General features: G+C 42.7%; 1 protein-coding gene across 3 annotated transcripts in view; it reads left to right on the top strand.

The window, feature by feature from the left end:
• Positions 1 to 23,624, top strand: part of PHLPP2 (PH domain and leucine rich repeat protein phosphatase 2) — a 74,968-nt gene that overhangs the window by 45,437 nt on the left and 5,907 nt on the right. For all 3 annotated transcript variants that reach the window (XM_081216143.1, XM_081216142.1, XM_081216144.1), the window contains 9 exons: positions 3,116 to 3,176; positions 7,064 to 7,159; positions 8,469 to 8,624; positions 11,395 to 11,595; positions 16,320 to 16,482; positions 16,694 to 16,824; positions 17,971 to 18,081; positions 18,919 to 19,113; positions 20,561 to 20,792. In XM_081216143.1, the coding sequence (XP_081072269.1) occupies positions 3,116 to 3,176; positions 7,064 to 7,159; positions 8,469 to 8,624; positions 11,395 to 11,595; positions 16,320 to 16,482; positions 16,694 to 16,824; positions 17,971 to 18,081; positions 18,919 to 19,113; positions 20,561 to 20,792 (1,346 nt within the window). The remainder of the gene's footprint in view (positions 1 to 3,115; positions 3,177 to 7,063; positions 7,160 to 8,468; positions 8,625 to 11,394; positions 11,596 to 16,319; positions 16,483 to 16,693; positions 16,825 to 17,970; positions 18,082 to 18,918; positions 19,114 to 20,560; positions 20,793 to 23,624) is intronic.

Genomic DNA, 23,624 nt, shown 5'->3' with positions numbered 1-23,624 from the left:
GATTTTCAACTGCACATCCCCTGGCATGTGGGATCTTCCCAGGCCAGGGCTCGAACCCGTGTCCCCTGCATTGGCAGGCGGACTCTCAACCACTGCGCCACCAGGGAAGCCCCTCAGATATCTTTTGAGCAAAAAAAGAAAGTGCATGTTTTGATATCCTGCAGTGAAAGGAATGGTCCTCTTGAAACAGAAAGGTACCTATGAATTACTCATTCTAAAAGCCTGTGGATTGGACTTCCCTGGTGGTGCAGTGGTTAAGAATCCACACGCCGTGGAACAACTAAGCCTGTGTGCCACAACTACTGAGCCTGAGCTCTAGAGCCCGCGAGCCACAACTACTGAGCCCACGTGCCACAACTACTGAAGCCCGTGCACCTAGAGCCCAAACTCCACAACAAAGAGAAGCCACTGCAATGAGAAGCCCGCACACCGCAACGAAGAGTAGCCCCCCCGCTCGCCGCAACTAGAGAAAGCCCGCATACAGCAGTGAAGACCCAATGCAGCCAAAAATAAATAAATAAATAAATTTATTTTAAAAAACAAAAACAAAAAAATAAAAGCCTATGGATTTAGAATGAGATACCAAGATCTGTTTCCCCTCCATGGTGTTATTTCCTTTTTGCCAATTGGAATCAGATAATTCTTGGTTTTTCCGACTTTTAAAAAAATTTTTCCCCTTTTTGATACTCTTGTGACCCATATTGGTCTGATTTTTGGAGAGATTAATTATATTCAGGATTTTATTACTTCGACTGGTCAAGAATAAACATAAATGAGGTTTGCTTTCTTATTTTTAACACTATGTTAAGTATTCAGGAGTCAGTGGTTGAGTACACTATGATAGTTATATCCAATTTTAAAACACATAAAAATGTTGTTTGCTTAGCTCTAAGTATGCCATGACAGTATGAAAGAATCCATGGGAATGATAAAAATCATATTCCGGATGGTGTTTGCCTCTTGGTATGTGCAGCGTTTTAATTCTTAAAAAGGCTGAAGCATGTAAGGCAGAATGTCACAATTTGTTAAAAGCTAGGTGATGGGTGAAAGAATATTCATTATTTTATTCCCTTTTCTGTATCGCTAAAATATATTATTAGGATAAAAGAGAGTTAAGACTTCTCTTTTCATTGCCTTTTATCATGTTATAGACGCTTCAAATTGTAGCTTAGATTAATTGTTAGGGCTGTTTGTTGAGTCATGCTGTTTATACATGTTGTGAGATGGTAGTAATTCTTTTGTCCTGGAAATACTTATTATCAGGGCTAATCTGTATTCTTAAAGTATCTAGAGACTCTGAATGACTGGCCCTCTGGGAAAAGACTCATTGACATACATGTAGGCCTTCTTAGCAGATTCTGTCACAGTACTGTTATTGGGGCTTGTTCTGTTCACAGAATCCTTAAATTGTACAACCTAGAAGAATTCATATCAACACTTGAAGTTTTGACACCTCAGAAGTAAAGAACTCAGCTTTCAGCTTCACAAAAGAATTTTTCCAAATGGCCAATTAGCATAGAGAAGTGCCATCACACCAGGGTCATCAGGGATATGCAAATTGGAATCTCAGTGTGACACCACTGCACACCTACCAGAATGACTAGAATAAAAAAGGCTGAAAACACCAGTGCCAGTTGTTGGGCGTGTAAATTGTTGCAACCACTCTGGAAAACTGCATGGTAGTATCTCCTGAAGTCACACATATGCACCCACTGCACTCGGCAGTTCCTCTCCTAAGCTTGTATTCAACATAAATGCTTATGTTAGTCCACAAAAGACGTGGACAAAATGTTCACAGAGGCACTATTCATAGTAACCCCCAGCTAGACAAGACTTAAAATGCCCATCAACTCTACAATGGGTAAATAAATGGTGGTATATTCCCAGGAAAAATTTTATACAGCCATGAGAATGGATGAACTAAAACCATATTCAGTAATATGAACAAATATCTCACAAGCACAATGTTCAGTGATGAAGCCAGACAAAAAAATTATATATAATGAATGTGTATATTTATATAAATAGGTAAAAGTAATCTGTATGTGGGGTAGTGACTAGAGGGAGGGGGGATGAGGGGAAGTTTCCGGGCAGCTGGTACTGCTCTGTTTCTTGATCTGCCTACTGGTTATACCAGTGTGTTCTTTTTGTAAAAATTCATTGATCTATACATTTAAGATTACTGTACTTTTCTTTATTTGTTTTGCTTTAATTAAAAATTAAAATGTTGCCAGGGAAAATTCAGTTATTCATTTTTAAGGTTAATAAGCTAAGCAGTTATTGTTAACATTTAACAGCTGCCTGATCCAGTGTGACTCCAGTGCAGTACCCAAGATCCTCCAATTAATTGTTGTATTTGGTTTTCAAATGGGGATCAAGCAGTTAAAGTTAGTCAATGTGAGTTACCCACTGTTTTTTTTAATTTTTAATTTTAATAGATCTTTATTGGAGTATAATTGCTTCACAATACTGTGTTAGTTTCTGTTGTACACCAAAGTGAATCAGCCGTATGCATACACATGTCCCCGGATCCCCTCCCTCTTGACCTGGGGCGAAATGAGAGTAGCATCAACGTATATACACTATCGAATGTACAGTAGCTAGTGGGATAGGCTTCCCTGGTGGCGCAGTGGTTAAGAATCCACCTGCCAATGCAGGGAACATTGGTTCGAGCCCTGGTCCGGGAAGATCCCACATGCCACGGAGCAGCTAAGCCCATGCGCCACAACTACTGAGCCTGTGCTCTAGAGCCCGCGAGCCACAACTACTGAGCCCATGTGCCACAACTACTGAAGCCCACACGCCTAGAGCCCGTGCTCCGCAACAAGAGAAGCCACCGCAATAAGAAGCCCACACACCACAATGAAGCGTAGCCCCCACTCGCCACAACCAGAGAAAGCCCGCGTGCAGCAACAAAGAACCAACACAGCCAAAAAAAAAAAAAAAAAAAAAAAGTAGCTAGTGGGAAGCAGCAGCATAGCACAGGGAGATTTGGTTTTCATCTTTAGTTCGTGTCAGTAGGTGACATCAATTTTCATCAGCTTTCCCCCTTGTTTACTCTCAGTTACATTCTTCTTTGGAGAAGGTCGCTAACACCAATATGTTTTCTGATTAGGGCTGACAGCAGTGAATGTCTATCCAGTACCCAGTCTGCTCACTTCTCTAGAACTCTCCCGGTGAGTGTGTCTCATGAGGGTGGTGCTTGTTTGATTTCTGTATTTAAGAGATGTCTGTGGGCACTTTGACAGTTTTGAGGTACAAGAAATGCTAATACATTGAAATATTTGGATAACCAGGAGAAGGGCAAAGGTTGAGTGGAGGAATAAGTTTAATGGCCATGCTATTTAGATAAAGGAAGGTCCTCTTGAAACAGGAAGGTGCCTCTGAATTACTCGTTGTTAGAGTTTGTGGATTTAGCATGAGTTGTAAACAAAGACCTATTTCCCCTCCATGGCAGTGATTTTCTTTTTCCAATTGGAATCAGATAATTCTTGGTTTTTAGTGACTTAAAATGCTGTTCTCTTATTTTTTTGATACTCTTGTGACCCATGTTCATCTGATTTTCAGAGAGATATTAATTATATTCAAGATTTTATTTCTTCTGTTGGTGCTCAAGAGCAAATGTAAACGAAGTTTGCTTTCTTTCCTTCATTCATTTTTAATACTGTGTTAGGCATTCAGGAGTCACTGGCTGAATTTTACAGTCTAGTGGAGAGTTTGACCATCAAATAAGCAGTAAGAGGGCAACATCATAAGTGCTGTGAGTATAGAGTGCTAGAAGCAGGTAGAGGGGTCAGTGGACAGAGTCCTATATGCTCAGGGTTTTCATAAAGATTAAAGGAGGGCTTCCCTGGTGGCGCAGTGGTTGAGAGTCCGCCTGCCGATGCAGGGGACACGGGTTCGTGCCCCGGTCCGGGAAGATCCCACATGCCGTGGAGCGGCTGGGCCCGTGAGCCATGGCCGCTGAGCCTGCGCGTCCGGAGCCTGTGCTCCGCAACGGGAGAGGCCACAACAGTGAGAGGCCCGCGTACCACACACACAAAAAAAAGATTAAAGGAGACAGTAAACACAAAATATGTAGCATAGTGCCTGGCATAAAATGAATCTCTCAAGAAGTATTAGCTGTGATAGCCAGGTTTCTTTTTGTTGTTGTTACTTTATCATCATTATTATTAAGCTATTGTTCTAGATTCTCTTCCATCCATTTCTTTCTGTCATATCTTCCCATCAAAACCCCAACATGGGGCTTCCCTGGTGGCGCAGTGGTTGAGAGTCCACCTGCCGGTGCAGGGGACACGGGTTCGTGTCCCGGTCCGGGAAGATCCCACATGCCGCGGAGCAGCTGGGCCCGTGAGCCATGGCCGCTGAGCCTGCGCGTCTGGAGCCTGTGCTCCGCAACGGGAGAGGCCACAACAGTGAGAGGCCCGTGTACCAAAAAAACAAAAAAAACAAAAAAAACCCAACATGGATCAAGACTAAGATTGACCTTCCCCACTGAGCTTGATCATTACTGAAGAAGATCATGTATTTAGTTTCCAGCCTCATCTGGAGCCTCTTCTGCCGTCAGCTCCTTCGAGTGTCCTGACATCTGTTCCAAATTGCTTGGCTTCTCTCAGCCCCACTGCCCCTCATCTCCTCGGCTCCAGAGCTCAGTTTTCCACTTGACTGGGAAAATAGAGGTCATCATGGGTGATCTCTCTCAGCTTCCTACCCCCTTGCATAAATTCATGTAGATTCATATCCATTCTCTGCTTCTTTCCTCTGTTCAAGGCCAGTCCAGCCATCTGTGCCTTTGATCCCATGCACTCCCACTGCTCTGGACCTTGCTCTGGACCTTGCTCTGTTAGTCATCCTCCTCCTCCAACTCTCATGTGTGTTCGGTGTTTTTCTTTTTTTTTTTGTGGTACGCGAGCCTCTCACTGTTGTGGCCTCTCTTGTTGCGGAGCACAGGCTCCGGACGCGCAGGCTCAGCGGCCATGGCTCACGGGCCCAGCCGCCCCGCGGCGTGTGGGATCTTCCTGGACCAGGGCACGAACCCGTGTCCCCTGCATCGGCAGGCGGACTCTCAACCACTGCGCCACCAGGGAAGCCCTGGTGTTTTTCTTTTCCTTGGTCTCCGTGCACACTCATAGCTCCTGTCTTAACAAACAAAAAATGTTCCCTTTATCTTGCAACCCCTCTAGTTATTGTCTGTTCCCTCATCCCTCTCATCCCTTTTTGTCCAAATTTCTCGAGAATTATCTGCATTTCTTGGCTCAATTTCCTGTTTCCCTTTGTTCACCCCACCACAGCTGGCTTTAGATCTCCTCTTGTGGGCCTTTTCTGTGTTGACACTGTTCATCTTGTTTTCTTTTCTTCACATGTGCTGTCTCCTTGGCTGGCTGAGACAGTGTGATTTTTTTTCATGCTGCTCTGGCCCCTTCTTCTGTCTCTTTCTTAACTCCTCTTTCTTCGCTAGCCCTTTAAAGGTCAGTTATCCCAGGGTCTGTCTTTGGCCCACTGCACTTCTCATTTGACACGATCTCATTTACTCCCAGGATTTCACTACACTTCAGTGTCAGCATCACCCAGATCACCAGTCCAGACCTCCTTCCTTCAGCCTCAGACCTGTATGTCCAATTTCATAACAGATGTTTCATCCTGCACTTCTCCAAGTACCTCAAATATGTGCAAAATTAAATTTATGAGCCACCCTCCACCCACACTTTAACTTGTCTTGTTTTCTGTTTTGGCTTTTGGCATTATCATAAGACAGTCAGATCTAGATGGACACCACTGAAATTCATGATTCCCACCCTCATTTGGAGCTTATCCGTCCTTTCTCTGGATAGGATTTCCTCTCTGGTCATCTAGGCTGAAGCCTAAACATCACTTTTGATTCTTCCCTCTGCTGCACTCACATGTCTAATCCATCTCTAAGTCATTTTGATTTTTGTCTCCTACATGTTTCTGGCGCCCCTCCCCTCCCTTCCAGGTGTGTTACTACTCATTGAGGCCCTCATCATTCCCTGTCGGGAATTCCCTAACAGCTTCCTGATTACGCTTCCTTTTACTATTATCACCACCTCAACCAGACCTCTGTGTATGCACAGAGTGAGCTCTTAAAAGTGCAAAACTGCTCACCAGCCCTTCAGCGATCCCCCTACATCTGCAGGATAAAGTCACAACCTCCTAGACATGATCAGATACTTCTAGCCTCGTTTCTTCCCACTCTGTGCTCTGTATTGGCTGTTCCAGCATCACCAAACTGCTTATTATTCTTTTCTTGCCTCTGTGCTCTAGCTCATGTTGTCACCTCTTGCTTGGAATGTCCACCACACCTCCGGTGTGTACAGCATTCTTCAACTTCTACCCCAGATGTCGTATTTCTTAGGGAGCTTGCCTTGAAGTGCTTCCTTCACTAAACCGTCAGAGCAGCATCTGCATTTCTCTTAACAGCACTTATTTCATTCTGCCTCATCGTGTTGATCCATCGATCAGTAGGTACTTTGAGGCTTGGGGAAGCTACGTAACATCTGAAAATAAATTCCTGTGACTGAATATCCACCCAGTGCTCTACTAAAGACTTGAATTCACATTCTAAACGATCCGGAACTTTTCCCCCACTAGTTATCTTTTGTCCTTACTTCCTCACTTTTATTCATTTGGTTCATTTTTTCCCAGAATTTGCTTCTCTTCTCCCCGCATCATTACTTCAGGAAATCCTACTCATTTTTGAATATTTGTTTAAAATGGCTCTTCTTCCTTTAAGGCTTTCCTCTCCATCCCATCCCACCACCTATGTGCTTTTCTATACTGAAGGCCTTTGTATCTTCATTGAGCCCACAGCACGCTTGATCCAGTGTCAGGCATGTATGTGTGCTTGTCTCTCTCCACGTTTCTATCAGCGACATTCATTGAGCACCTACTGTATTCCAGGCAGTGCATCAGGGATGCCTTGGGGATAGTGCTTCTGCCCTCAGGGAGCTCAGGGGACCATTAACGATACATTACAGACTAGTGAAATGGAATGAGTTCCACTCATCATCTTAAATGATGCCTTTTAATTATTTATTTTCTGCAGAAACCTGCTTGAGTGTGTCCCTGACTGGGCCTGTGAAGCAAAGAAGATAGAAATACTAGATGTGAGCTATAATCTCCTGACAGAGATTCCTATGAGGTATGCATGTGTTAATGTATATATTATGTGTGTATTTAATTAACTTTCCTATATTTGGGTTGCCTTTCAAGGGTACTTTGATTCATTTGTTCAGTAAATACTGAGTATCTGCTAAGTGCAGGGCAGTGTGAGTGCCGTAAGGAATACAGTAATGCCTAAGGCGTAGTCTTGGCCTGCAAGGAACTTAGTAAACAGATAGTTGGGGTGCCTTGTGCAGAGATAACTGTGATAAAATGTAACAAGAGTTGCTGACATAGGTCGGTGACATGATAGTGATAATAGAACATTTGTACTGGATGATTTATTATGAGCTGGGCAATGTTCTAAGACCTTCACTTTCATTATCTTATTTAATCCTGTATCAACCTTATTTTATAAGTGCTGTTATCCTCCTCTTACAAATAAGGAAACTAAGGCTTAGAGTGGTTAGGTAATTTGTCCAACATTGCACTTAACTAGGAAGTGATAGGAGGAGGCATTTGAATGTAGTCATTCTTACTCCAAAGCCTCACTCTTGGTCACTACACTATATAAATAAAATGTTTTAGAAATTCAGAACTTTGGATAATTAGAGAATGCTTCATGGAGAATGCCTGTTTGAATTGACCTTTATAAGATGGTAGGATTTCTGTATGTGGAGGGGAAAGATAAAGGTGTTGGGAGGTGGTGGGGGGCGTATATTAAAAAGTACCAAGATGTGAAATGTGCAGTTATTACTTAGTGGAGTCTTTAAAAGTAAATTAGAGGGTTTGTAGCATAGTAGGTATGAACACAGCTTTGGAGTCAGACTTTAATCCAAATCCTGACTATACCATTTACTACATTTAATGTGATATCTTCGGCAAATCAAAGTCACTTAACCCTTCTGGACCTAATAGTTAAATGTCCTGGCACATTTTAAGAATTGAATAAGGAGTAGTGTTTGTTATAATAAATTTTGTTATTAGCTTATTATAATCAATTCTATTAGTATTAATAAATTGACTGAATTTTTGGTGCTATCTGTCTAGACCTAAAATCTAAATTGATTTATTATACAAATTGCTTTTTTTGTTTAGATGTGTTCTGGGCTGTGTGCTTTCATTAATTCACCTTTTCCCAGAATGACCTGAATGACTTCCTCGTGGGTGGTGGGTAAACATATGGTTGTGGCTGCTTTCTTGGCTCTGGCACCTGTCAGTGATTATACTGTCTAGAAGAACACAATTCTATTAGTTTACTGATTTTAGTTAAATAGCCAAGGGCAGACTCAGGAAGAGAGATTTAAATCCGTTTTTTGTTGTTGTTTCTTTGTGTTCTATCCCCTTAGAATCCTTAGTAGCTTGAGTCTTAGAAAACTAATGGTGGGACACAATCACGTGCAGAACCTTCCAGCGCTGGTGGAGCACATCCCTCTCGAGGTGTTGGATATTCAGCATAACTTGCTCACCAGGCTGCCAGATACCCTCTTCTCTAAGGCCTTAAAGTAAGTACTGTAGATTTTATTTAGAAGAGCAGAATCATTGACTAAGCAAACTGCCTAGACTTGTCATTGGAGTGACCTTGGGAACCATCTTTACAGAGTGTTTATCTCATAATCCAGCTATGGGTGGAGACTTATTTGCAATTTGTATGGAATAAAATATGACACTGTCTTTTTTTATATAAATTTATTCATTTATTTTTGGCTGTGTTGGGTCTTCGTTGCTGCGCGCAGCCTTTCTCTAGTTGTGGCGAGCGGGGGCTACTCTTCGTTGCAGTGCACGGGCTTCTCACTGTGGTGGCTTCTCTTGTTGTGGAGCACAGGCTCTAGGCGCGCAGGCTTCAGTAGTTGTGGCACACAGGCTCAGTAGTTGTGGCTCACAGGCTCTAGAGCACAGGCTCAGTAGTTATGGCACACGGGTTTAGTTGCTCCATGGCATGTGGGATCTTCCTGGACCAGGGATCGAACCCATGTCCCCTGCATTGGCAGGCGGATTCTCAACCACTGTGCCACCAAGGAAGCCCCGTGACACTGTCTTATGAGGCAGGAATCTTCAACTCAAAAGGTGAGATAACCATCAAGTACTTAGGAAGTTACAGTGTTGTAAACAGATTTAAAGAGCTTGTTGGGGGGCTTCCCTGGTGGCGCAGTGGTTGAGAGTCCACCTGCCGATGCAGGGGACACGGGTTCGTGCCCCGGTCTGGGAAGATCCCACGTGCCGCGGAGTGGCTGGGCTCATGAGCCATGGCCGCTGAGCCTGTGCGTCCGGAGCCTGTGCTCCGCAATGGGAGAGGCCACAACAGTGAGAGGCCCGCGTACCGCCAAAAAAAAAAAAAAAAAAGAGCTTGGGAAGGTTCAGACTTTCATCTAGAAAGCCTCTTTGATCTTCAAATAGAGGTTTCAGCATTCTGATACAGCTTCTTTGGGTACTTTTCAGCTTTTGCATTAGGAGAAAAGGGCATACCACTGAAGTTAATTTAGTTTTTGCTTCTAGCTTTGCTAAGCTATCATTAAGTTATATTCTTTATTTGCAGGGCTTTTTTACTCCCTACTTTGAAAACTGTGCATTTAAAGTTATGTTGTTCCAAAAGTATTATTTACTTTCTCATTGTAAATTAACAAATAGATAGTATGTCTTCCTATTTTAATACCTGTAATCAGGTTTATTTAACACATATGTCACCATTAAATGAAAATTCGTTTTTTTTTTTTTTTTTTTTTTGTGGTACGTGGGCCTCTCACTGTTGTGGCCTCTCCCGTTGCGGAGCACAGGCTCCGGACGCGCAGGCCCAGCGGCCATGGCTCACGGACCCAGCCGCTCCGCAGCATGTGGGATCCTCCCGGACCGGGGCACGAACCCGTGTCCCCTGCATTGGCAGGCGGACTCTCAACCACTGCGCCACCAGGGAAGCCCTGAAAATTCGTTTTTAATTATAGTTTTCTGCAATATGGAGAAGGCAGTATTGTTCTTCAATTTTGACATGGAGAAAGCAGAGAGAAACAGTGGTAATTTAACTAGGCTGCAGGAGGCATACAAAAAAGCATTTAGCCCACAAGTGTCTGGCTTGTTCTCTGGCAGTTTATACATCTCTTAATGTGTAATATGCTTGGTTGGAGTTTCCTAAAAATAAAATCTTTGGAAATTCTAAAAAAACATTTGAGGGAAATTTTCTTTTTGGAAAGTTTTAGTGCATAACATTTGTTAATTAATAAGCATTTGTTAGTAATGCATTACAGTGCATTTCATTCTGATGACAGTCTGAATAAAATCAGTTTCAGCTCTAGAATCTTTAGTAAGGAAGTTACCTAGCAGTTGTAGCAAACTGTCAATAATATTTAATACTAACTCTGCACGGAGCACTTTTGGGATATATGAAGACACAAACAGACACACACTTCCCTCAACAACTTAAAAGCTAATTAGCAATGTGGATCATACAGTTTGAAGAAGACTAAAGAACACAGAAGTTTAATAATATTAGCTGCCTTTTACTGAGCATGTTCTGTATGTACCAAATACCATGCTAGGCAGATTTTTTAAATCATACCGTGTTTTACTTCTTAGATTGGTGAAGATTAAAATGAATTTTGATACTCAGTGTTGACAAAGGTGTGAGCAAATGCAATCATATATCCTTCTAGTGGCATAGCCTATCTGAAGTATACTTTGATATAGCCTTTCTGGAGCTCATTTTGGCAGTATGTGTATAAAAATCTTAAAGATATATGTAGCCTTTGACCCCACATATTCTGCTTCTGGGAATATGGCCTAAAGAAATAATTGGGTGAGGACTCGAAGGTGCTCATTATAATGTCTATAATGGCAAACAATTGGAAACAGCCGATATGCCCGTTATTAGGAGATTATAGGGGGATTGACTAAATAAATATGATCCTATTAAAATCAGACAAACATTTTTCTAAAGGGTGTCCTCACAGTTCATATATTTGTGAGCATGATACTCAACAACATCGTTTCAGTGGTCATGCAGACAGTAAAACATGAAGCTGGGTTAGAATTAGGCCACCACAGAATCCCGGGAACACAACTAAGCCTGCATTCTTCCCTCTCTACTTGGCTTACATGAGTTGAGTAGAAGGAATTTTGTTTGGGTAGGATCAATCAGAGAAAACTACCTGAAGGAAATTACTTTTGTCATGAGTTTGGGAGCACGGAAAGGCAGTGTTACATACTGAGATGGCATGATGGTTTCCACACAAGAAGGCAACCAGTAGCCATAAAGGAAATGATGATTTGCATGCGTTCTGTCAGTCTCAGATACTTGAATGCATCTGCAAATAGTCTGGAGTCTCTGCCATCTGCTTGCACTGGGGAGGAGAGTCTGAGTGCACTGCAGCTGCTCTACCTGACCAACAACCTCCTGACAGATCAGTGTGTGCCCGTCCTGGTGGGGCACCCACACCTGCGAATCTTGCATCTTGCAAACAACCAGCTACAGACGTTTCCTGCAAGGTAAGCAAACGCGAACTTTGATTGTGTCAGATACATAACATGATTCTGCATTTGTCAGACTACATCACAGCTGTTTTACTGGGTACTCTTGCTTTATGTTGACCGACTTACTGGTGCTCTGATTCCACTACTTGAATGGGAAAATCTGTACCCTGTTGTTAAGTATCAGTAACCACAGAGGTTGTGGTTAAAATGTGTTTAATTCTTAGTTCTATTTACTTAATAGTGGTCTGAGAGTTTTCAACCTAGAAAGTACAGGCTTATGAAATAAATTAAATTCTGAAGATAATTCTTTCTTTTCTCCTGTCAGCACTGATATATAAAATACTGTTGAGTCCATTAATTTGTTCATTTTTATATATGTTGAATGCCTACTGTATGTCAAGTACTATGTAAGTACTAGGGAAACAGTGGTGATTAAATTACAGTCTCTGTCCTCAAAGAACTTGCAGTCAAATTAGGGAAATAGACAAGTATATAGGCAGTTGCAATGCAGTGTAATAAATGCAGGATGTTAAAGATATGCACGGGTAGCTGCACTGAAGAGATGTATAGTATTTAGCCAGGCTACATTTATAAGACATAAGAGGGATATTTAGTGTTGTCAAAGTTTTTTTTTTTTTAACATCTTTATTGGAGTATAATTGCTTTACAATGGTGTGTTAGTTTCTGCTTTATAACAAAGTGAATCAGCTATACATATACATATATCCCTTGTCAAAGTTTTAAACAGTGTCAGTGGAGAAATAAGTATCTTCCAAAATACATTTGATGAAAAAAATTTTTTTTTAGAAAATTTCACACCAGAGGCACTTCCCTGGTGGTCCAGTGGCCAAGACTCCATGCTCCCAATGCAGGAGGCCTGGGTTCGATCCCTGGTCAGGGAACTAGATCCCACATGGCACAATTAAGAGTTCACATGCCACAACTAAAAGATCCCACATGCCACAACTGCAGATCCCACTCGTGGCAACGAAGATTTCGCATGCCGCAACTAAGACCCAGCACAGCCAAAAAACCAACCAAACAAATAAATAATAAATAATTAAATAAATAAATATATTTTTAAAATTATTTTATTTTTTTTGTTGTTGTTGTTTTTGTTTTTTTGCGGTACGCGGGCCTCTCACTGTTGTGGCCTCTCCCGCTGCGGAGCGCAGGCTCCAGACGCGCAGGCTCAGCGGCCATGGCTCACGGGTCTAGCCGCTCCGCTGCATGTGGGATCTTCCCGGCCCGGGGCACGAACCCGCGCCCCCTGCATCGGCAGGCGGACTCTCAACCACTGCGCCACCAGGGAAGCCCTAAAAAAATTATTAAAAAAAATTTTTGACACCAGAAAAATCCATTTATACCATAAAGGTAGTCATTAAAAATCATGTTTTCAAAAACTAAGAACATAGGGGAATGGCATTTGATATAATTTGAATGAAATTATATATATATTTCATATAAAATTATATCATGTTTGATACAATTTGAATGAAAAGCAAACTATTTTTATTCTAATTTTGTTTCACAAATTTTCTTAGAAATGTGTTAAAGTTGAAAAACGTAGAAATTATAATTTTTGTGATTATAAAATGAGATATTTGGAGATACTGATTGCTTCCTTGAAAGAATTTGAACAATGGCTTTTACTAATTAATTTTTTTTTCTTTTTTTTCCAGCTGCATTGGGTCCTCATTGCTGCGCGTGGGCTTTCTCTTGTTGTGGCGAGTGGGGGCTACTCTTTGTTGCAGTGCACGGGCTTCTCATCGTAGTGGCTTCTCTTTGTTGTGGAGCACGGGCTCTAGGCGTGCGGGCTTCAGTAGTTGTTTCTCGCGGGCTCTAGAGCACAGGCTCTGTAGTTGTGGTACATGGGCTTAGTTGCTCCGGGGCATGTGGGATCTTCTTGGACCAGGGCTTGAACCTGTGTCCCCTGCATTGGCAGGCGGATTCTGAACCACTGGGACACCAGGGAAGTCCCTGAACAATGGCTTTTAAAGTGAATACAGAATCTTAATTTCAGGATGTGATCTCTTGAAATCCTATCAGATTAATTCAGTTGGCCTCAAATATGTTCACATAAAGTGCAAATGATGCACCACTGACAAGTTACATTAGTTTATGAAGCTGTTGGGAGATACCAGATGTAATACTCTGAAACTAATGAATTCCACCTAATTTGACGACACTCTTACTGTTGGAGTGGTCAAAAGCAGGCTGATAGAAAACTTAAAACTCACCTAAGAATATGAAACTAAGAAGTTAGAAGTAAGGACAAGAATCAACAGGAGATTACACAAAATTAGAATAATCTGAATACAGATGATAAAACTAAATGGGGGACTTCCCTGGTGGCGCAGTGGTTAAGAATCCGCCTGCCAGTGCAGGTGACACAGGTTCGAGCCTTGGTCCAGGAAGATCCCACATGCAGCAGAGCAACTGAGCCTGTGTGCCACAACTACTGGGCCCACGAGCCACAACTACTGAAGTCTGCGCGCCTAGAGCCCGTGCTCCGCAGCAAGAGAAGCCACCGCAATGAGAAGCCTGTGCACCACAACGAAGAGTAGCCCCTGCTCACCACAACTAGAGAAAGACAGCGCACAGCAACGAAAGACCCAACAGAGCCTAAATGAATGAATGAATGAATGAATGGAATTTAGAGCATTATTTTAAAGAAAATGTATGTTCCGTACTGAGTAATAAATCTCCTGTCAAGTTATCTCCTGAACAGTGTTATAATTGCACAGGCACAATCCCAAGTCTTCTGTTTCCTTTGGACTATTTTCAGAATCTAGCACAGTTCTGGGTGCTCAGTAAGACACTTAATGAGATACAGATGCTGCGTTTCTATCTGTAAGTCAGAAGGATCCAAGTAGGGAATCATGTAAGAGAAAAGTGTGAAATTTGGACATGGGAATATTTTTAAAATATATTATTAAGTAAAAAAAAAAGTTGTTAAACAATACATATGATAAGCATCATCATGTTTTAATTCGAAACATAGAGTTTCATGCATTAAAAAGGCCAACAAGACTACTCTCCACCAAATTGTCATCAGAGATTATGTCTAGTTGTGGGATTAAAAGGTTTTTTTTGATGTTCATCTTTATTTTTCAATTTTTTTCAGTGAGTATTACTATTGTAATAAGAAAGAAAACAATTTTAACTTACTGAGCTTAATTATTACAAACTATTCATCAGTTTTCTAGCAATGAAAATTATCAATATTTATGATATGTGAAAAGGGCAGGATATAAATTTCATGTAAAATCTCCATATGAAAAATTTAGCAGGAAATTCAGCAAAATGAAAATAGTAATTTTTTCAGATTGGTATTATTGTTGGTTTATTTTCTAAACTTTCTATGTTACAGCAGTTTATTATTTTTACAGTGTTTAAAATTGGTCGATAAAGAGAAATCAGAGCAATTTGTCATAATCTGATAAAGGTGTTAGGCCGTCTGAAGATGTTTTGCTTACTGTGTAGAAAACTTTGCGTACTGGAGGGACAGTGTGAATCGCCTGCATCACAGTCCCTAGCACAGCGCTGTGTGTATTATAGGCACTTGATAAATGTTTGCTGAAGGTGGATTACGTTATGAGTAACTGTAGAAATTTATTACTGTTTAAATTTATTTTATTTATTTAGTTTTGGCTGTGTTGGGTCTTTGTTGCTGCACGAGGATTTTCCCTAGCTGCGGCGAGCGGGGGGCTACTCTTTGTTTCCCTGTGCGCGGGCTTCTCATTGCAGTGGCTTCTCTTGTTGTGGAGCACGGGTTCTAGGCATGCGGGCTTCAGTGGTTGTAGCACGCAGGTTCAGTAGCTGTGGTACACAGGCTTAGTGGCTCTGTGGCATGTGGGCTCTTCCCGGACCAGGGCTTGAACCCGTGTGCCCTGCACTAGCAGGAGGACTCTGTACCACTGTGCCACCAGGGAAGTCCCTAGAAATTTAAAACTAAAAGGAGGGAATTCTCTGGTGGTCCAGTGCTAAAGAATCTGCCTTCCAATGCAGGGGATGCGGGTTCGATCCTTGGTCGGGGAACTAGGATCCCACATGCCTCGGGACAACTAAGCCCTCGCACCTCAGTTAGCCCGCGTGCCACAAACTACAGAGCCCATGCTCTCTGGAGCCTGCGCACCACAACTAGAGAGACGCCCACGCGCCACAACAAAGAGCCTGTGCATGACATCAAAGAGTCTGCGCAACACAACAAAGATCCCGCGTGCTGCAACTAAGACCCAAAGCAGCCAAGAATTAAATTAATTAATTAAATTTTAAAAAATTAATTTAAAATAAATAAATAAAACTAAAAGCAATCTTAGTGATGATTTAGTACAACTTCTTTACTTTATAGCCAAGGCTATTGATGTCCGCTGACACTAATCTACCCAGTATTTTGCAACTAGTTAGTGGCAAAGCAAGTACTGTAACTGGTCGACCAACCCTAGGCTGATGCCAATTCAGCCACTTCCTAGAAGTCAGATAATAGGAAGATGTTCGTGCCCTAAAGATCCAGCAGCTGCAGTAGAAGCGCAAGGAGGGTTCAGCCCTTGAAATGCACTGAGAGGGAGGGAGATGGGGCTGAGGCTCAGCGAGAGTGTTTGTTCACCCTTGTGGCTGTTTCATTCTGGCTGGTCATTGGGCAGCGGGTCAGTCACCTCTGTACTCTGGCAGCTGTGGAACTTGTTTGGCAGCTGCTCATTTGGGTGCAATATGGTATTTTGGTGTTTCCTTTTCAGCAAACTAAATAAATTGGAGCAATTAGAGGAACTGAACCTAAGTGGCAACAAGCTTAAAACCATCCCCACGACCATCGCAAACTGCAAAAGGCTGCACACTCTGGTGGCGCACTCCAACCACATTAGCATTTTCCCAGAAATACTGCAGTTGCCTCAGATACAGGTACTTGTGTGCGCTGGAGTGATGTCTGGGGGTGATGGGAGGGGTGTGACTGAGGCAGTTCTCTTCTCCTAAGGAAGAGGAAAGTGGAGGTTTGGGATCACAGTATATTTAATTGGCTTCTGGGAAGAAATTAAATTCCCTTTGAGGATATAGTAGGACATTGACCCTTAGGGAGTTAAGAATTAACTTAATCTCTCTGTTTTCCTCTCAGTTTGTAGACCTAAGTTGCAACGACTTGACCGAAATCCTGATTCCAGAGGCTCTGCCTGCTACTTTACAAGACCTGGACCTAACTGGAAATACAAATCTGGTTCTGGAACACAAGACGCTAGACGCATTTAGGTAGGAAGACTTACGAAGTTGAATCCACATGTGCTGTAACTCCCACCAGCCTTGTGTGATTCTTCTTAAGGACTGTGGAGACTCAGTTCATTAAAGGAATAGAATGAATTAGATCACAAAGCCCCTCGGTTCTGTTCTTTGAGTCAGTTTTCGATGGGTGTTCTGTCCAGCAGTCAGCCCATAGATATTCGAACTCAACATCGTGGGTACTGCTCAGCCGTACCCCAGTATCTTTACAGGGCAGGTGTGTGGCTGCACCCCACAGGCCTGCAAGCCCTGTACTTGCCCAACCTCGAGACCAAAGAAAGAGCCCAGAGCTAGCAACAGAGACATCGTGTTTTAATGGGTAGGGGGATCTTACATGTCTGAAGCAAGGTCCCGGAGCAACACCCCACCGTGTGCAGCATCTGGTGGGCAGGACATGGTAGTGGCTTTACTACTGCGGGAGAGGGAGGTTACCAGTTATAGAGGGAGGTTGGCTCATCAGTTACCTGGAAAACAAGCAGAGGCACGCCCCCTCGCCACCCCTTTGATAAACTCTCATAGTAGAGAGAGTTCTGATCTAAAGAGAGAACAGTCACTAGCTGGGGCCGAGTGAAGCGGGGGTGGGGAGGTAGGTATGCAGGCATTTACTGATCAGGCTCTGTGATTCAGAGGGAAGGTCAGTCAGGCGAGTAGGGTGTGGGTGAGGCAGGCACTGGTTGGGCAGGGTCATACAGGGAGCAAGAGAACAGCCATCCTGAGTGGTGTGATTGTACAGCAGGCATAGGTAATTTAGGTGTCACAGATCACATTACATTACATCTAAGACAATGCAAGCTCATTCATTGTACCAAGACTTCACTGTATCAAAATACTTAAAATAAGTAGGCAGTTGAAACTTAGAAATCTTTGTTGTGCTTAGTTTTTCATTGAAATGAACGGCATCGATTATAACAAATTTGGCCCCTATTTCTTCCTCCTACCCCTTTCCTTTCTCTCTCTTCTTGGCCAGTGGGTCAGCATACTACTTTCTTTGGTCTCTCTGGAAATTAGTCTTAGTCTGTCAACAGATTATTTTATAAAAACATAAATTATTGTTGGGATAGCTTCTGTAAAGTACAGAAGCATATACGGTTTAAACTTCCTTTCCTCCACTTCCCACAGCCATATCACCACCCTGAAAATTGATCAGAAACCTTTGCCAACCACTGATTCTACAGTTACATCAAACTTCTGGAGCCATGGACTGGCTGAGATGGCAGGGCAGAGAAACAAGTGAGTATCACGGCCATGGAGACTGAGAAAGTTCCCCTGACATCTGGGAAAGGATCTGGTGCTGAAAGCTAGGCCATGTTGTTCTCCTGTTGGACATAAACAAATCACAGAATGCCAACATCAGATAAGATTCCTCTGAGACCATGATCCAGTAAGACAAAACAAGATGAATGTGCAGCCCACAAAACACCCACATGCCATCTCATGAATAAGATGGGTGACTGCTACTTTCTTTATCAATCACAGCTTTGTCCCCATGCTAATCTTCTTTCCCTGTAGATAAGATTTATTGAGGTACCCAACCATAGAATAGCCCTGCTTTCTGACAGCACCCAATCTAGTATGATCCCCCACTTTGTTAGATCTTCCCCAAAATGACCCAGGCAGACACAAATCCTGTACTAGATTTTTTCCAATACCCTCATATACCCCAGAGTCCCATGGTGTGCTTTCTCTTGTTGCAAGGCATAATAAACTCAACTTCTGCAGCCACAGGTATGTCGTGCACCTGGGGGAGTCTTTGGCTGAAGGGTGTTGATACTAGTCCTTAATCACTACGAAGAGAAAACATCTAATTTTCCCAGCCTTCCACAGCATTGCAGAGCTAATATGTACTGCCCCTGAATGTGGCTGAATTCCCCCTTTTCTTATGGCATCAACTCTTTAAGATGCTGCTTACTTATCTTCTGTAACACTTCTTTCATGTGTAGATTAGGATTTACTACTATCCTTCTCCACCCTCAATCAATACTTACTTTTTTAAAGAAGGCTCCCTGGAGAAGAATGCTTTACCACTAACTTTCTTCATTGTTTGTCTTTCTCCTGTTTCTGTGATAGGCTTTGTATATCTGCTCTAGCTGTGGATAACTTTGCAGAGGGCGTGGGAGCTGTGTATGGCATGTTTGATGGGGACCGAAATGAGGAGCTCCCTCGCCTACTCCAGTGTACCATGGCAGATGTGCTTTTGGAAGAGGTACAGCAGTCAACCAATGACACAGTTTTCATGGCTCACACCTTCTTGGTATCTCACAGGTAAGCAGGTGGATTGAATAATTCCTAACTCAGTTCTGCTTTTGGAAAATGAATCTCACTAAGCCAGAAGGTCAGGGTCTCAATTATAAGTACAGGGGCAAGGTGAGATCTTGCTCTTTGTTCTGTGACCATTCTCTCCATCAGCATGGAATGTGGGGACTTTGGCTCTTTAAAGAGCCTGTGGAGGCATCTGTTTTCTCTGTTGAAACCAAAGGCTGCTGAGAATCTGGAAAGCCCAGAAATCTTGCGCAAAAGGTTGTGTGTGTGTATGCGCATTTCGGGGAAGGAAGGTGGTAATCCTTTATAAGATTCTCCAAAGCATCAGTGACCTACAAAAGGTTAAGCACTCATCAGATTCTTGTGTTCAAAATACTTATTATTGGGGATTTACCAAGTAATCTCCTCACTAAAGTCTAAGCCACTTAAGGGCAAAAACCCTATAAACCAATGGTTGAAAATCTCTACGTGGCTAATAGAGCATCTTGCACATCAGGTGGGCTGCATAAAGGGTACATACAACTGAGAGGGTGTACCTTTGTATAATCAAGGTTGAAACGGAACAACCTGGAGCCCGAGGTGGTTTTATCTGTCATTATGACACAAAGATGTTGGGAAAGGAGTATTTTTCAGTAATAGAATTGAGCCTAGGGACTTGGCAAAACAAAGGGTGTGGGAAAGGAAACTCAGTTTATGAAGCACTTCCCAAGAGCTGGGCACTGTACCAAGCATTTTTCATACTGTATCTTTAATTTTCAAAACAATCCGTGGAGGTGGGTATTTTAGTCAGAAAAATTTCTCGGAGCATCAACTTGCTGAGGCTCTATAGCCCATAAATGGCAGAGCTGGAATTTGAAACCAGATCTTTCTGATAGCATCTGCTCTGTACTTAGCATTGTGTACCAATCGCTGAGGGGGATGGATGCCGTGTATATGGGAGAGATACAAGGAAAATTATGGGCCTTCCTTCAGGGAACTTGCAGCCTAAGTAAGCGGTTCACAAAGTGTTGTTCTAGGACTAGCAGCCTCAGCATCACCGGAAACTTATTGGAATGTAGATTATTGGGCCAGCCCCTTACCCACTGAATCAGAAACTGTCGGGGTGGGCCCAGAGTTGTCTTTAACAAGCCCTTCAGGTGTTTCTGATTTGCTACCATTGGAAGCCACCAAATTAGGTCATTGTAGTCTATGATCAGGCAAGCAGAAGCAACAGAGAAAGCCGCACCTTGTCTCCTCTACCCGGACCCTTCTGGTAAAATTTCTCAGCTAAGAGTACAAGGCAAGGCTGTCTTCACCATCATCACCCACATCAAGAGACTGCCTTCAGACGGAGGAGGGTGAAGCGGCTTCAGTCACACGGCAAAAAAACGAGGGAGTCATGGACATGAAGGACTGCTGCTTTCTTCTAAAACTAGCTGCCATGTTTTCATTTTCTTTTCTTTCTCAACAGGAAACTAGGAATGGCTGGCCAGAAGCTGGGCTCTTCTGCTCTCCTTTGTTATATCCACCCCGACACTGCCGATCCAACAAGTAGCTTTAGCTTGACCGTGGCCAACGTTGGCATGTGCCAAGCAGTCCTGTGCCGAAGTGGGAAGCCAGTGCCCCTGTCTAAAGTCTTCAGCCTGGAACAGGACCCAGAGGAGGCTCAGAGGGTGAAGGACCAAAAAGCCATCATAACAGAGGTGAATCTTGCTCTCCACTGGTCACTTCCGCTCCCCGAATCTAATGAATGCTGTTCTGCATGGAACAGTGAAGGTCCATTTTCTTCCTATCAAGCCCTGTAAATTGTATCCAATCCTGAAAATAGTAATAAAAGAAAATCTAATGAGCAGCTAATGACTAGCAGAAAGAAAAAGCAAATTAATTAGAAATGAAAAATCCTAATTTGTGGTCCTTGAGACATATATAGCATGTAAAATAAATGTAAATGTCCTCCTTGGTTAATTTTCATCTGGTTATTCCAAACAGAAGAAAAAACGTTTTATAGTTTGACATCCCTGTTCTGAAATGAAAAGTTTCACAGTATTTTTCCTTTTTATATTGTATATGGCTTAGTATACTCTGGTATTGTTTTTTTTAATAAAGAAGCCTCAGTATCTCTATAACTTTTCTCCCTTTTCAGAAGCTAGCATAACGTTTTTGCTTTCAAAAAGACTTTAGCAATTACATGTGAACATTGTTTACTGCAAAGCAGAATTTTGTTCAGATCTTTTGCCCATTTTTCATTGGATTGTTTGTTTCTTTATTGTTGAGTTCTTTGTGTACTTTGGATACAAGTCCTTATCCGAAATGTTTTGCAAATATTTTCTCCCGGTCTGTGGCTTGTCTTTCATTCTTTTAACAGTGTCTTTTGCAGAGCAGAAGTTTCTAGTTTAATGAAGTCCCGCTTACCAATTCTCTTCTTTCATGGGTCATGCTTTTGGTGTTGTATCTAAAAACTCATTGCCAAACCCAAAGTCACTTAGATTTTCTTCTGTGTTATCTTCTAGAAGTTTCATCTTTTACATTTAGGTCTGTGTTTTATTTTATTTTATTTATTTTTTTTTTTTTGCGGTACGCGGGCCTCTCACTGCCGTGGCCTCTCCCGTTGCGGAGCACAGGCTCCGGACGTGCAGGCTCAGCGGCCATGGCTCACCGGCCCAGCCGCTCTGCGGCATGTGGGATCTTCCCTGACGGGGGCACGAACCCGTGTCCCCTGCATCGGCAGGTGGACTCCCAACCACTGCGCCACCAGGGAAGCCCCCTGTGTTTTATTTTGAATTAATTTTTGTGAAAGGTGTAAGCTGCTCCGTGTCTAGGTTTTTTTTCTTTTTTGGCATGTGAATGTCCAGTTGACACAGCACCGTGTTTTGAAATAGACTGTCCTTTCTTCACTGAATTGCCTTGGCTCCTTTGTCAAAGATCAGTCGACTATATGTGTGGGCCCACTTCTAGGCTGTCTGTTCTGTCAGAATTCTGTCATAAGGACTATAAAAGATTCCATCCAAGGAAGCACAAAACCAAAAAAAAGTATCATTATAATGTGGTTGATGCTATGGAGATTCTGGAAATTTGGTCTTAGGAGAGTCTTTCAGTCAAAACAAATGAAAGATAAAAGATAACTTTTTGCTTGATTAGTCTATTACAGAATTTAGATAATGTTCAGATTTTTCTTAGGGAGTCCTGGACAAGTAGGAAACATTTTTATAACTACAGACATTGATTGTTTTCTTGTTATTTGCTAAGCATTGTACTTTCCCTGTTTTGTTTAAGCTTCACAATAACCCCCATGAAAGAAGTGCTTTTATTTTCATTTTACAGGTGAGGAAAATAAGATTACAAATTTCGAGAGTTTGTGACAAATTCTGATAAATGAGGCAGGATTTTCACCCAAAGCATGACTGCAACTATGAAATTAATATATTGAGGGCTTTAGCAGTTTGGTTTTATCTTGAGAAGAAATCAATATGAAGCGTCTGGCAGATGAACATTCCCAGCCTGCAACCAGGGTTCTTCCTTTTCCTCTGAGTTTAGAATTACATCGTTCTTGGTACAACCATTCCAGAGTAGGTAAATTATGCCACAGATTTCAGACTTTAGGCATTAGTCGGTGCTTTAGCTATAAAAATTCTCTTAGCCATTTAGTATCTTCAGTCCCAACTCTGCCTTTAAATGAGAAGTCATATTTAGTGACCCATCTGAGTTTTGGCCCCTCCAAGAATACTAGTGATGCGGAATTGATAGTTTTGCTTATTGTTTTTCTAACAGATGTTTCTCCATTTAAGAGCAGGCTGAGGCCTATACTTCATGTTAGAGCAAATATCTTTTGAGACGGAGGTGCCTTTTAGCCACTTAATTTTAATTGGTTTTAACTCAGTCCTCTGAACTATTTGCAGAATAATACCCATTTGATATTCACACCTGCTGGCTTCCTCACATTTTTATGATGTGGGCCTTCTGCTGTGAGGTAGCTCCTGCCTGGTTCCCATACCCTTTGTGATGTGGGCCCTCCGGTGTGAGGTGGATCCTGCTGGGTTCCCATCCCCTTGATGATGTGGGCCCTCTGGTGTGAGGTGGATCCTGCTGGGTGCCTCATCCCCTTGGTGATGTGGGCCCTCTGGTGTGAGGTCACAACTGCTGGGTTCCTCAGGTTTATATGATGTGGACCCTCTGGTGTGAGGTCACTCCTGCCTGGTTCCCATCCCCTTGGTGATGTGGGCCCTCTGGTGTGAGGGAGATCCTGCTGGGTGCCTCATCCCCTTGGTGATGTGGGCCCTCTGGTGTGAGATCACAACTGCTGGGTTCCTCAGGTTTATATGATGTGGGCCCTCTGGTGTGAGGTCACTCCTGCCTGGTTCCCATCCCCTTAGTGATGTGGGCCCTCTGGTGTGAGGTCACTCCTGCCTGGTTCCAGTTCCCATGGTGATGTGGGCCCTCTGGTGTGAGGTGGATCCTGCTGGGTTCCCATCCCCTTGGTGTTGTAGGCCTTCTGGTGTGAGGTCACTCCTGCCTGGTTCCCATCCCTTTGTGATGTG

Source organism: Mesoplodon bidens (genome assembly GCF_964165515.1).
Source record: "Mesoplodon bidens genome assembly, chromosome: 18".
Taxonomy (NCBI): domain Eukaryota; kingdom Metazoa; phylum Chordata; class Mammalia; order Artiodactyla; family Ziphiidae; genus Mesoplodon; species Mesoplodon bidens.
This window is presented reverse-complemented; position numbering and strand designations above follow the sequence as displayed.